Genomic DNA, 13,130 nt, shown 5'->3' with positions numbered 1-13,130 from the left:
TCGGGTACGGCGGGCACAGATAGTGACCATCCATTCCCGTACCCGCGAGCGAAGGCCGTGATCCGCGACGGGTACTCTCTACCACCCTCACCCGTCAGCCGCAGATACCTGCCACCCGTTCGGTACCCACTTCGTATCCGCCACCTGACCCGTGACCCACGACGGGTACTCTCTGCCACCCACACCCGTCACCTGCACATACCCGCCATCCGTCGGATATCCGCTAACCCGCTACTCGTCGGATACCTGCCACCCGCAAACTTAAAAAGAATATATATAAATACTGCACATATTAAATGATGGAATAATATAGCAGAAAAAAAAATATTTTATATAAATTAAAAATATTGCACTCATGTCAAAGCTCGATCATTATATTACAACTATCATGGAAAGAAAGAAAATGATATTTTTTATTTTTGTCTTAAATTTGAATGATTGAGAAGTAGGAGCTACAAAATAGTTGTAGACTTGTAGCACACATTGAGGGATTTATTTCGCCAGAAAAATTAAACATAGTATAGTAAATAAAGTAAACGCTAATTCACATGCCAAAAAATAAAATAAAAAAAGAAAAGAAAACGTATTTTAGTTATTTTCGTTCTTCTCAAATTTCAAAAATTCACATGCCAATATTCACAACTTCTCCACCAATCAAATTCTAAGTTTCACACTTTTTCTTTCACAACTCTCCTCGTTTTAGCTTGTCCATCCCGTTCCATCGATTAAATACCGTCACCAAGACACAGGAACCAACAACCTTGGTTGCTCCATTGCTCGCTCCCTTGCAATGAGAAGTTTTGAAATGAACAAAGACCAAATGAGCAAAAAATGCACATGCAGCAACAATGACATCTTAGTTGGAGTCAATTCTATAAAATTTGGAAAAATCAACCTAGCTCTTGTTGCTTGTCTTTCACATAGAAGTTTCCTAACATCATACCGAATATTCATTTCTTTTTATTTCATACACATACATATGACAAATTTAATTATGCTGCAACTGTAAAAATTGTATGAGCCTTGCACTCCAACCAGGCATAGCAACAAAAATGTATCATTGATTTTCATATGTACCAACCTCTGCTTCAGCCTGCCAAATAAATAGGGGTCAAAATAGCCAGAATACGTTTACACAAATCCCAAGTCTCTATTACCTGGGCAAAATAATCATAATTGAAACATTGTAACATGAATATATAATGAATAACAATGCAAATCTTATGATTTTCTAATACAATCACAATACTACTATAATTCATATAGAGTGCAGATGTTGTGTGAATGTAATTTTCTTAAACAAAAATTACAATTCCATAGCTATATATTTAATGCAGCAATCACCATAAAAGGTCTTATGAGTATCAATTTAAGGGATTCAAATAAATTCACATTTCCTACGCTATTACCATTTGATTCTCACCATAAGATTTCAAGATTCAAAGCAAGCTACTACAACGGAAAAGGGGCAACCAAAGATCCAAAAACTGCATCAGTTCAATATGCAGTCAAATGTGAAAACGGAGAACATATAGTATAACGGTCAAGAATTTGATTTGGTCCATGTCCTATATAACTCAAAACTATTATAAACATAGACCTCTATTGCAACATACTATATCACAATATAACAAAAACTAACAAACAAATCAATTGTTCACATCAGAACCAAATAATTCAAGTCACACAACACGCCCACATATTGTTCCAAAAAAACTGGAAAAAAACAAAAAAACAGAGCGGCATAACCGCAAGATTACCTCTATTACAAAATACTATATCACAATATAACAAAAACTAACAAACAAATCAATTGATCGTATAATCGTCTATGTTATCGATACAAACGATGACCAATCAATTACCTTCCCCACGATCTAGAGCCAACAATCCTTGTTGGTGCTGTGCTCGGAGACCTCAGCCAAAGTAAAAACCTTAGACATTGGAATCAATTCGAAGAAAATCATAACTCAAAAGCACAAAAAAAAAAAAAAATCAATGCAAAAGAAACACAGCAAAAGAAGAAGAAGAAGAAGCTGTTTTCAGCTACTTCGTTTTCGTGGAGGAGCACTTCATCGGTATCCCCCCATTCCTCTAAGAGAAATCAACACCTCCTCTTCATTGACATCCATGATTTATAAAGTGGATTGAGGGAGGGGCTATATCATAGAGATAACCTGGAAACATGACAGCACAACAGTGTGAAAGCGATACACAAGACGAGTTCCACACATTTCAAGAACAATCACACACACAACAGAAAAGAAAAAAGAATTTTCAATTAAATAGAGATTCAAAAGAGCAATTACTCTGACAAAATAGGAAAAACTTAAGAAATTAGATAGCAGAAACATGGATGCACAAGCAAATTAGGGCAAAAAACGAAAAGTTGAGCAATTCTCCACTAAGATGAGCAAATTCTGTGAATAAAACAGTACAAATTATGTACTAAGATAGAGCAGAATCAAATAAAAACAGATTTGAGAAAATCAATTTGAATTGTTGATAATTAAAGAAATTGGGGATAATGAAACATGGATTGCACTACATTATCCGGATTAAGAAACAGACAGAAATAATGAAGGTAAAAAAAATAACTGCAAAATAAGAAATTAAGAGTGAAAATTACAAGTTTAATATTTCATGTGGGGTTTGGCTTTATTATGCTGAAACTACTCCAACTTGCATTCGAACTAACCGAAAATCTGCAAATTTTTCTTGCTTTTAACGCTACAAAATTGATGAGACGGTGATGCAGAGGAATATAATTAAAAATCCATTATTGCTCCATAAAAATTGAGATCAGCTTCAACAGTGAGGGAAAAATATCAGAAATTAATACACAAACTCCAAAACATATAAATGAATAAATAAACACCAGTATTTTTGACAAAATACATCATCTTCTTATTCATTGAGGCGCAAACAAACAAATTCCGCCCCCCATCCCCAGGACATACACTCGGATTTATAGATAAAAATCTAGGTTTTAAGTTTCCTTTGTTAAAATTATTTCCAAAATTTGTTCTTTCTAAAATTCACAATCATTCTATATTTACCAGCAATCGAATCATTCTATAATTTGGTGTATCAGCAATCGAAAATTAGTCAGCATATGATTAATTATTTTTGTTAAATCGGTAGACTAAAAAAACCAGATAAAAAAAAAAAAACTTACCATGGCTGGCGATTTCGGCAGCGGCGGTGACGCGAATCGCGGCAGAAGAGAGGGAGAAAAGGGGCATGAGAGACAGGGAGGAGCGGCGATCGGAGTGAGGCGAATGGTCGGCGGAGGCGCGGCGGCATCAGCGGCTCTGGCACCGTGTGAGAGACAGGGAAGGAGAAAAGGGGCGTTAGAGACAGGGAGGAGCGGTGGCCGGAGTGAGGCGAATCGCGGCGAATGGCCGACGGAGGGAGGGGAAAGTCTGGTGTGAGTCGTGACCGTGTGAGAGACGGGAGGGGGAAAAGAGGAATTGGGTTTCGGACGGGGGAGGGGAGAGTAGTGTGGACTGTGGAGACGGGGGTTAGGGAAATTGAATTTGGGGAGGAGAAATACTTCATTTTGTGTTTTAAGAATTAATTAAAATAAGATATGCCATGTAAGAGGTATTTTGCCACATAGGATGAATAATATTAAGCCAAAGGCTCTAGAATTGCAGGAATTTTAAATCTTGAATTCTTAGATATGCCACGTAGGACCCCGGATTAAGGAGAGCGCATGAATCTCAAACCGTATTATATAATGATGATATTGTCTGTGTACATATAAATAATAAATAGAAACAATGGTGTCAAATGGCCACATTGAACATGCAAACACAATATTTGGCCACTAATTGAAAAAACACAAATTATGGTCATTAATTAGGCAATATGCCTAATATACCCCTAATTGGGCGGACTGGGTAGGGTCAGGAGCGCGGGTCGCGTGCCGGGTAGGATCAGGCACGCGGGTCGGGTTAGGCACTTATGGCACTATTAGTGCCATAAGTGCCAACGAAAATTTTTTTTTACTCCCCCTTCCATGTCTACCCCCAGACCCCCGACCCCACCCACCCCCAAGCCAAAAGGAACTTTTTAAACACTTCCCTTAGGGTTTAGATATTCCATTTAGGGTTTAGATTATCCATTTAGGGTTTAGATGATGCTGTTGTTTCTATATTTGTTCTGCATGTTTGGCACTTATGGCACTAATAGTGCCATAAGTGCTAAAAAGACCATTTTACTTTATTTTATTTTGGATTTTCGTTGGCACTTATGGCACTATTAGTGCCATAAAATAAAATAACAAAAGTAAAATTTGATTTATTTTTATCTAGGGGGAGTAAATTTTTTTTTTGTTTTTGGCTTGGGGGTGGGTGGGGTCGGGGTCTGAGGGGGTAGACAGGGTAGGGGGAGTAAAAAAAAAAATTCGTTGGCACTTATGGCACTAATGGCACTAATAGTGCCATAAGTGCCTAACCCGACCCGCGTGCCTGATCCTACCCGGCACGCGACCCGCGCTCCTGACCTTACCCAGTCCGCCCAATTAAGGGCAAAAACGTCCCAAAGCTATAAAAATGACCAAAATTTATGTTTTTTCAATGAGTGGCCATAATTTGTGTTTTATGACCCATTTTGGCTATTCCAAAATTTTACTCTAATAAATATATCATGTGTATTATCCACATCATTCACTAGATATTTATTTAGATATTGCATTTATCAGAATAAATCAAGTTAACATGTATAATAACACTATGCTACATAAGATTTTTTATTTTGGAATATGCTACGTAAGTAAAATATAAAAACCAAATAATCAAAGAATTGGGGGTGCAAATGAGACCAGGGTTTTACGGGGTAAAATCGTCAAATCAGAGTCGCGAAATCCACTAGTAGGAATGAGACGACGAACATGTATAATTTGCATTAGATTTTTGTGCTTCATCTCTCAGCAACTCTAAATTATTCACTTCCGAGGTACTATTCGTCCTACTCAATTTCTATTTCTTATTGATTCCTGTTGATATTCGTGGTCCGTTAATCCATTGCTCATCCTTGTTTTGATTTAGCTTGAAGAAGAAAGATTTTACTTTCCGTTTGGAATTTATATTCAGTGGATGAGATGGCCGGAATTCGTTTTCTGTAGATTGATTTTTGCCTAAATCGAGTTTCATTATGTTTTTATCATTAGAGTTTTCAAATGAGGTTTTAGAGGGGATAAGAAGCATTAATTTTCATGTTTTGGGGTTGGGGACTCTGTGGAGAATAAAAAGCTAAGTTTTTTAGTTTAGGAGATGCATGATTTTTATATGAGATTGATATGCGTAGTGCCGGAATCTCTTATAGATTGGATAAGTACTTGACTACTTTATGAAATCTGCATTTGAATAGTGATTGGAATGTAGATTGTAGTGGTATTTGTCAATTATTTCGGTCAAATAATTCTCACCAGAATCATCTAATTTTTACTTCCTATTAGTTGTAGAATGACTCCACTTGTATTTTACATTGTATATGAGAGAAAATTGTCAATTATGCTATCCCTCTATTAAAAGGGGTTTGGATTTTCTGTATCCTTAAATTATTCTGTCTTCTTTTTTCAATTATGCTATCCCTCTATTAAAAGGGGTTTGGATTTTCTGTATCCTTAAATTATTCTGTCTTCTTTTTGGGCGTCTCGCCGTGCCGTGTGTGCAGTGATGGGGAAGGATTCCAAGTCAGCAGGAAAAGGCAAGGGAAAGCAAGCAGCCGGGGGTAGTGACGATGCTGCATCGAAGGGCAAAGCAAAAGGAGGGAAAGGAGATGGTTTAGGAACTTGCACATATGTCAAAGGTTCCTCCTTTACATTTCCTACTTGTGGAACCCCTACTGTAATTTTAGTAGTGTAGTAGATTTATTGTGTTGTTAATGATCATTTAGTTGCATCTATTGTTGACTTTTATTAGCTAGACATATCTTGTGTGAGAAGCAAGGAAAGATCAACGAAGCCTATAAGAAGCTACAGGATGGCTGGCTCAGTAACGGAGACAAAGTTCCACCCGCTGAGTTTGCTAAGGTATTGAGTTCTGATGTTATGTCTTGTTTTCAATGCTTAAGAACAACTACATGATAGTAATTTCGTATTTGCAAGTGTCTGAGGAGCAAGATGTGCTTTTGGTTGATAATCAAGCAATCCCCACTTCAAGTGACGACTGACGAACATTAAACTTTGAACCTTGATGAATCTCTTCTTATCTTTAAAAAGAAATGAATTGATGAGGCGATTTGTTAGCATGAAAGACTGAGGCGACGTTCACATTCAACTTTCTTTCTTTATTTCTCTTCTTCAGATAGCTGCAGAATATTCGGAATGCCCATCGGGGAAGAAGGGTGGGGATCTAGGATGGTTCCCACGTGGTAAGATGGCTGGTCCGTTTCAGGAGGTTGCGTTCAACACACCTGTTGGAGTGACCAGTGCACCATTTAAATCGACGTGGGTTTCATAGCATCTCTGTTTATCATGAAATTACCTCAGCCACTCTACTCTATAATCTTTAGCCGCACTTGCTAATTTATTTCACTTTTGGCAAATTCAGGCATGGCTACCACATCATCTTGTCTGAAGGGAGGAAGAACTGAGGTGCAGAGTCTTGTGTTTGCAGCTGAATCATATGTTGACCATCAAACTATAGGCATTTGAGGCACAAACTAGTGAACTGTGGCTGTTTCTGTCAAGTATAATTTGTACACTTTATGACAAACTGTGCAAGATTTAATAAACACTCTTCTGGTTTGTGAGTTGCCTTTTTGGTAAAATCATCCAAGGTTTTGGTGCCCACGACATCTACCATTAGAAGTTTGAACATCTCTCTTCCTTAAACCAAACAAAAAAAACCTGCATTTTTGTAAGAAATGTGCTAATAATTTAGGATTCTTTCACGCTATGGTTAGATGGTTTTCTTACCAGCTTCTAGTTTGCCCAAATTCATCCTCATTAAGATCCTTATTAGAAACTCCTAATAGCAGAAGGCAGTTTGGATTCTCTTGCCTTTCTTCACCTCCTCAATCAAAAACGACTCCGCAGGGATGTTGTTACACTGCTACTTTGAACGATCATATTTACTGACTTTGCTGCACTTTTTATGTCTTTTTCAAGCTTGGCTCGTCTATTATTTGTCCAATTCGAGCATTGTTTATGGAATACTTTGAATTTATTTGAGTATAAACGCCACTTTCTAAATACATATAAAATCAATTGGAGACTTGATACAATTATTTACTCCATCGGTCCCAATTAAATAAATTGTAATCAAATACATAATACTCCATTATGTATTTTTTGCTTAACGAAAAATTGTTAACGAGCTAACGAATGCGAGTACTGTAACGCTAATCAAGTTTGACTCGCTTAACAAACGAGCTTTACTGAATGAGCTCGAATGAATTTTTATTCACCAGAAATATGAATAGCTCATAGGTATTTGTGTTTGCCTTGCCAGGTGGTCTCCTATAAAACCGATTTTATGGTGAAACCGGCAGTATCATTTGTATGTTAAAGTAGTGTCATTGTGAAGTCGATTTCACTATGAAACCGGTTTGAGTTTTTGTGTAGCCTCGTGGGGTTCGATGTTTCATTCTCTCTTATTAAAGATCTGCTGTCGTTGAGACCTTCAAACTCAAAAAAGAAAATAAAAAGAAATGGGATTGTAAATCTTATTTTCAGATATTTGGTTCACTTAATCCCAAAATATATATAGAAAGTGGTACTTTTAATGATTTTTCCCTTGCATGCACGAACAAATTTGGCTCGCTTAGATATTTTTATTATCCTCTTGGTCCCAAACAATCTTTTTAGCCAAAAAATTTATACAATATACTCCCCCGTCCAATGAATTTTGAGTCACTTCTTTTCGGCACGGAAATTAAGAAGTTGAAGATTGTGTTTTAAGTGTGTAGGTAATAAAGTAAAAAAGTGATAAAATAGAAAAATACACAATTAATTAAGATAAGTTTAATTAAAACTCCTTATTTTTTTTCCTAATTCTTACTATATATAGAAATGACTCAAGATTTGTGGGACAGTCGAAAAAGAAAATTGACCCAAGATTCGTGAAACGGAGGGAGTACTAATTTTTTTTATTCAAGTATTATTTTATAATTAAAATTTATTAACCACAATTAAAGTTTAACTGAAAGATGGGTGTGCCCCTTTTCTTAAACTAGTTCGTTTGCCCATCTCACTAGTCATCATTAATTCATACCCTTTGCATTTCCATATGTACATTTACTAGTACTGTAGTACATATGGAAAAGATTATTTAGGTGATGCATCCCGAACAGCGACGGATTCAGGAATTTAATAATCATCGGGAAAGATTTCACCGGATGATTCTAATAAAATTTTAGTAAAGAAAACGAGTTGAATCTTAAAATAATTATTTGAAATTACACAATTATGACCGGACGAGATTACCATATATAGATTAAAAAAAATCATATATATCTATAGGTAATTAAAAAAAATGACCGGGCGACGGTCGAGGGTGCCTGGCCTTTAGATCTGTCCCCTGCATCCCGACAATTTTTGTTTTATAATTATATTTATTATTAGTTTAAAATAATTATACTATAATGAATCCTAATATTTACTGGAGTAATAAATTAAAATTCAAAAATTTAAAAATTTAGCAATTTTGGATGAGTGGGATGTAAAAAAAATTGGAGTAGAAAATCTCAAGTGAAATATTGATCATGCATGCAAGATTAAATATTTACTCGTGACTCTATATCTACCAATACAAATTCATTTATAAGTGGACCCGCCAATTTCATCAATCAGCACCCACTTCTCAATAATACATAATATCATACTCTACTCGTCTCCTTCCTCTTCATCAAGAAGACAAGGACATTTTTTTCCTCTGAGAAAAGACCTCTTGCCAATGAAAAGGTTTACAAAACTTTCAAGTTCCTCAACAATGAAACAAACCTATCAAGTTGACAAAAACAGCCTTCTCCCTTCCACAAAATATACACCATCATCACCAAAACACAAATGCATTATCAATTTACAATAAATGAATCATCTGTTATGTTGAACCAGCTTCAAACCCCAGCTCATATCCTCACAATGCCTAACATGAGGCACAAGAGCGCCCGTATCGATTCCTCTTCTGGCTTTGCAGTCGTAGAAGGGCGGAGCATGGAAGCACGGCTCCATCGACATGGCTCGTTGACACGGTGGATCCGGCGCCGTCTGGTTTTCAGGCTTGTAAAGTATCCATGGCTTCATCCCTCCAAGCCCTTGAGCCACATAACCAAAAGTTGACCAAGAACTGGTCACCAGTTTGTCTGTTAGGCTGAGCAAATACATCTCCGCCCACGCCTTCCGGTTGTGATTCTGCTTCTCCGACTGCTGATACCCTTCGTGGCTCGGTTGGAAGACCGCAACCACCTCCCCCGTCGCAGTTGAATTCTCCCAGTACAGGTCTCTTACTTGCTCAAAGTAGCCGGAGCTCAGAGAGGTGATCAGCACGGATACCCTCTTCTGCTTCGTGGATGAGCCGACGACGCCTCCTTCCTGCTGGCTGATTCCCGGGAGTATATTCTCCCTCGTCGTGCAAGACAGAATCTGATCTAATATGTACTTGAATGGACCAGGTGAAATATCAAACACCCTTATCTGAATTCCTACTGTCACATCAGCGTTTGATAGATAAGCTTCGTGGTATCGGCTTATAAGCCCCCACACCGAGTTTGTTGGGTGGAAGAGATACCGGCCCAATAAGTGGAACACGGTCTCCTTGTCCGGGAAGAGGCTGTGGAGCTCCTGCTCGAACGAGGGCATCAAGAAAAGGGATGGAACAAAGTAGTTATCGGACTTCATTACCAACCACGGGATCTTCTGTAGATGTGCTTGATCTTGATCGCAGAAGAAAAGCTTGTCTTGGTCGTCGTAGTCATGAACCAGATGGAGATACATATACGGCTGTGGCACTGATGCAGTGGAGTTGCTCTTCACCACGTTCCCGTAACTCTGATGCGAGCTCTGGTTGAAGCTACTGAACTCATTGGTCAAGGGGAAGTCCAGGGGAAGTAGCCAGGAAGCCTCTGGGAACGGCTCGCAGAAGAGATCGTGAATGTCGACTCCCCTGTCAACGAGGAGGACTCTGTCGGTCAGGAGAGCGTAGAGGAAAGCAGAGGTGAGCGTCAACATCCTGTTCCCCAAACCACTGAAGGATATCCAGACGAGGTAGCTGCATTCCGGTGTGCTCGAGTGTCTGCCAGATTTGAGATCCTCAACTGTTTTGTTGTATGAGTTCGTGTAGGGTCCGCATTTCTTGTGTCGGGCTTCATAGCTTCGTAGCTTGGATATGAGGTAAGAAGACGCTTTCTGAGGCACTCCCCGACGATACAGGAGGGACTGATACTGACTCAGGCAAGATTTTTCATCAAATCCGGCGGGGAGAAGGTCGCCGAGAAGCTTATCCTTGGGCACCTCAACAGGCTGAGCATGATTGTTTTCCTCTATTATGGCTGCCAAAAAGAGGAACTCAGAATTACAAGCTAGATTACAGCAAAACACTTCTTGTTTAGAACATTCACTCTCCAAGATAAAAATAAAAGGATAAATAATTTATATGATTCACAACCCCAAACGTACTGATTTATAATGAATCAATGATGTTGTAATAAAATTCATAACTTGAATATGATATGTTTACTTTTTTTCATTTGATGAATATCTTGTCTAATAGCAACTTTTGTAAAGATGAAATCTCAATGCCATTTTTCTTAATTCTTAATCAACAAGGAAAAAACACAATTAAGCCACCTTCTACTTGATGCTCAAACTTACCTTTAAGCAGCCTAGCTTCAGTTAATATAAATATTTTCAAAAAAAATCCTAAAACCTCTAGTCTTAAAAAAAAATCAAGCCAAGCTCAACTCTTGCTGTAAAACAGTTCTTGCAAACTAAGTAATGAACTAAATTCATCATTCAACTCGGAAAGGGATATTATATAGCATAATCCAAATTTCGACTGCTTCTCAAAATAATCTCAGAAAAAAGTTATCCTTGTAATCAAATTGTTTCATACTACACTAAAATCATGATCACACAAGGTCATAACTAAAACAATCGTTGCAATTCTATGTAGCAACTTTGCAGCTTTAGTTTCAGTTTCTCCATTTTTTTCTAATAATATGTCAGGTTATGACCTTCTAGAGATCTCCTAATCAGTGAAGAGCATAAGATGTTTCAATGCAACTAGAACTAGTTGATCAAATCCTCAAAGTTCACCGTTATTAAGGTAACTCAAGAAATAAAATAAAATCTAAAACAAACAAATTTGTTCTATGATTTTGTTGAAAATCCATCCCAATTCCAAAAAAAAGTCTTGAAACTTGAACCTTCACTGCTCTGCCATTAACTCATCTGAGCAATTAGGTATTGTGTGAAATTAATTCGAAATATATAAATTTACAGAATCCAGTTCATCGTTCTTTCCCTTTGACTGTGATGCTGAATTAAAAAACAACACATGACAAAAAAGAAAAGAAAAAAAGAAAAAAAAGTGATGTGGCCCACTGCCCACACATTTGAATAAGGGAAGGAACTTGAACGCTAAAGCAGCCAAATCACATTGCAAGGACCACATAGTTGGAAAATAAAACAACTCGATTTCTAACAACATTAAACAATCCATCAACCATATATCCTAAAATCTTAAATACCTCGTACACTCGATTCTACTTCCTCAACATCACCAAAATCAAACAATTTGACTATCTCCAACTCTTACACACTAAAGCAAACACCATCAAGAACAAATTTGCATAATCTTCACTGCTCAAAGCAACCAACATCCAAAAAAAGAAACGGCTTTAAAAAAAAAAGAGAGAAACAAAACAAGAACAGTACACACTCAAAGATCACACCGGGAGCAAAGGATCCCACAAAAAAAGATACCTTTTTGAAGGTTAAAATCAAGATTCCGGGCTTCAACCACGGTCCAAAACGCATCCGACGGCGGGTCCCTCAGCACGACGGAGACCGAGAACAAAACGGAGAAACCCATCACCAAAACGAGAAATACACCCATCAATTTCATGAGATTCAACCCACATTTCCGCTCTGGGCCCCAGCTGACTGCGTCGGCGCCGTGATCGCTGCCCGGCTCGGGTTGGCCGCCGAAGTTAGCGGCCATGGCTTTGCCGTTCAGCCTCTTCATTTCCGCAGTTTAATACGAAAAATGAGGTATTTTGTCACATAGAAATTTCAGGGATGTTGGTATGGAGACCAATCACCATAGTTTGTACGATGATCTTGAATGAGTTTTGCTGCACTTCATGTATTGGTGTGTGTGAGTGTGTGTGGGGGGTTTTTAGGTTTTGACTCTGCTTTGCTGCTGTATTTAAACGTCTGCTGTCGGTTAGGCTTTTATATTTAGAAAAAAAGAAAAAAGGGTTGTATTTTTTTAGTTTTAGATTTTTAAATTGTGAAACAAAACGAAAAGAACAAAAACAGCAGTTAGCCAGTTCCGTAGTTTAATCATCTTTTTCTGTTTTCACATTTTTCGTGTTTAAACAAATCTTATTAAGTTGTGCAGTTCGATGAACATTAAATGGTATGGCAAATGCTAATCTACACGGAATTCGATATAATATAATGTTAATCTCACGACACTAGCATAGACAATTATTCGTTAAGTTTAATACTATAAAATCATTTGTTCAGTTAATCTCCAAAGGGATTATTCAAAACGTGGAAGCTTTCGAGTATTTATTTTTTTACCATTTTACACTTCATTACCTATCTAAATTCTCCTATCCATGAGTGGTCATATATACTTGTACAAGTAAAAAGGATTTTTTTTTCTTAATGCTATTAAATACTATGTGATGTTACGTAGATACAGTACAGCCCATAAATACGTTAACAAACATGCATTGAATGGAAGTCAATTTTGAAAGATTCACTATAACATAGCATGCAATATGAATTAAGGAGTGGGGTTGGGCTCATAACTATTGTTGTCGCTGTCTTAGCTATTTATTTGTGGTTCCATCTACCAATATAAGCTCACCAATAAATGGGCCCCCAATCTCATCAAAGACCAACTACTTCTCGATATATTTTGAAAGGATAATTTTAAATAGGGTTA

General features: G+C 37.5%; 2 protein-coding genes and 1 long non-coding RNA gene across 4 annotated transcripts; 1 reads left to right on the top strand and 2 right to left on the bottom strand.

Moving 5' to 3' along the window:
* Positions 1–821: 821 nt before the first annotated feature.
* On the bottom strand, positions 822–3,551 carry LOC131020389 (uncharacterized). Its single transcript, XR_009100683.1, has 3 exons — positions 3,179–3,551; positions 1,866–2,177; positions 822–1,093 (listed from the first exon to the last, which is right to left on the bottom strand). It is a non-coding gene; the product is annotated as an uncharacterized LOC131020389 (long non-coding RNA).
* Positions 3,552–4,750: 1,199 nt separating this feature from the next.
* Positions 4,751–6,783, top strand: LOC131020388 (uncharacterized). Of its 2 annotated transcripts, none has more exons than XM_057949155.1 (5): positions 4,751–4,962; positions 5,683–5,817; positions 5,931–6,040; positions 6,315–6,457; positions 6,561–6,783. In XM_057949155.1, the coding sequence occupies exons 2-5, from the start codon at positions 5,685–5,687 to the stop codon at positions 6,601–6,603; spliced, it is 429 nt and encodes a 142-aa protein (XP_057805138.1). In that variant the 5' UTR covers positions 4,751–4,962; positions 5,683–5,684; the 3' UTR covers positions 6,604–6,783. The 2 variants fall into 2 exon arrangements, with proteins under 2 accessions (XP_057805138.1, XP_057805140.1); XM_057949157.1 differs by lacking the exon at positions 4,751–4,962 and adding an exon at positions 4,966–5,017.
* A 1,971-nt stretch (positions 6,784–8,754) lies between these two features.
* Positions 8,755–12,387, bottom strand: LOC131020387 (galactoside 2-alpha-L-fucosyltransferase-like). The gene is made up of 2 exons (XM_057949154.1): positions 11,936–12,387; positions 8,755–10,500 (listed from the first exon to the last, which is right to left on the bottom strand). Exons 1-2 carry the CDS (start codon positions 12,195–12,197, stop codon positions 9,047–9,049), a joined length of 1,716 nt encoding a protein of 571 aa, XP_057805137.1. The 5' UTR covers positions 12,198–12,387; the 3' UTR covers positions 8,755–9,046.
* Between the last annotated feature and the right edge of the window lie 743 nt (positions 12,388–13,130).

Source organism: Salvia miltiorrhiza, chromosome 4 (genome assembly GCF_028751815.1).
Source record: "Salvia miltiorrhiza cultivar Shanhuang (shh) chromosome 4, IMPLAD_Smil_shh, whole genome shotgun sequence".
NCBI classification, from domain to species: Eukaryota; Viridiplantae; Streptophyta; class Magnoliopsida; order Lamiales; family Lamiaceae; genus Salvia; species Salvia miltiorrhiza.
This window is presented reverse-complemented; position numbering and strand designations above follow the sequence as displayed.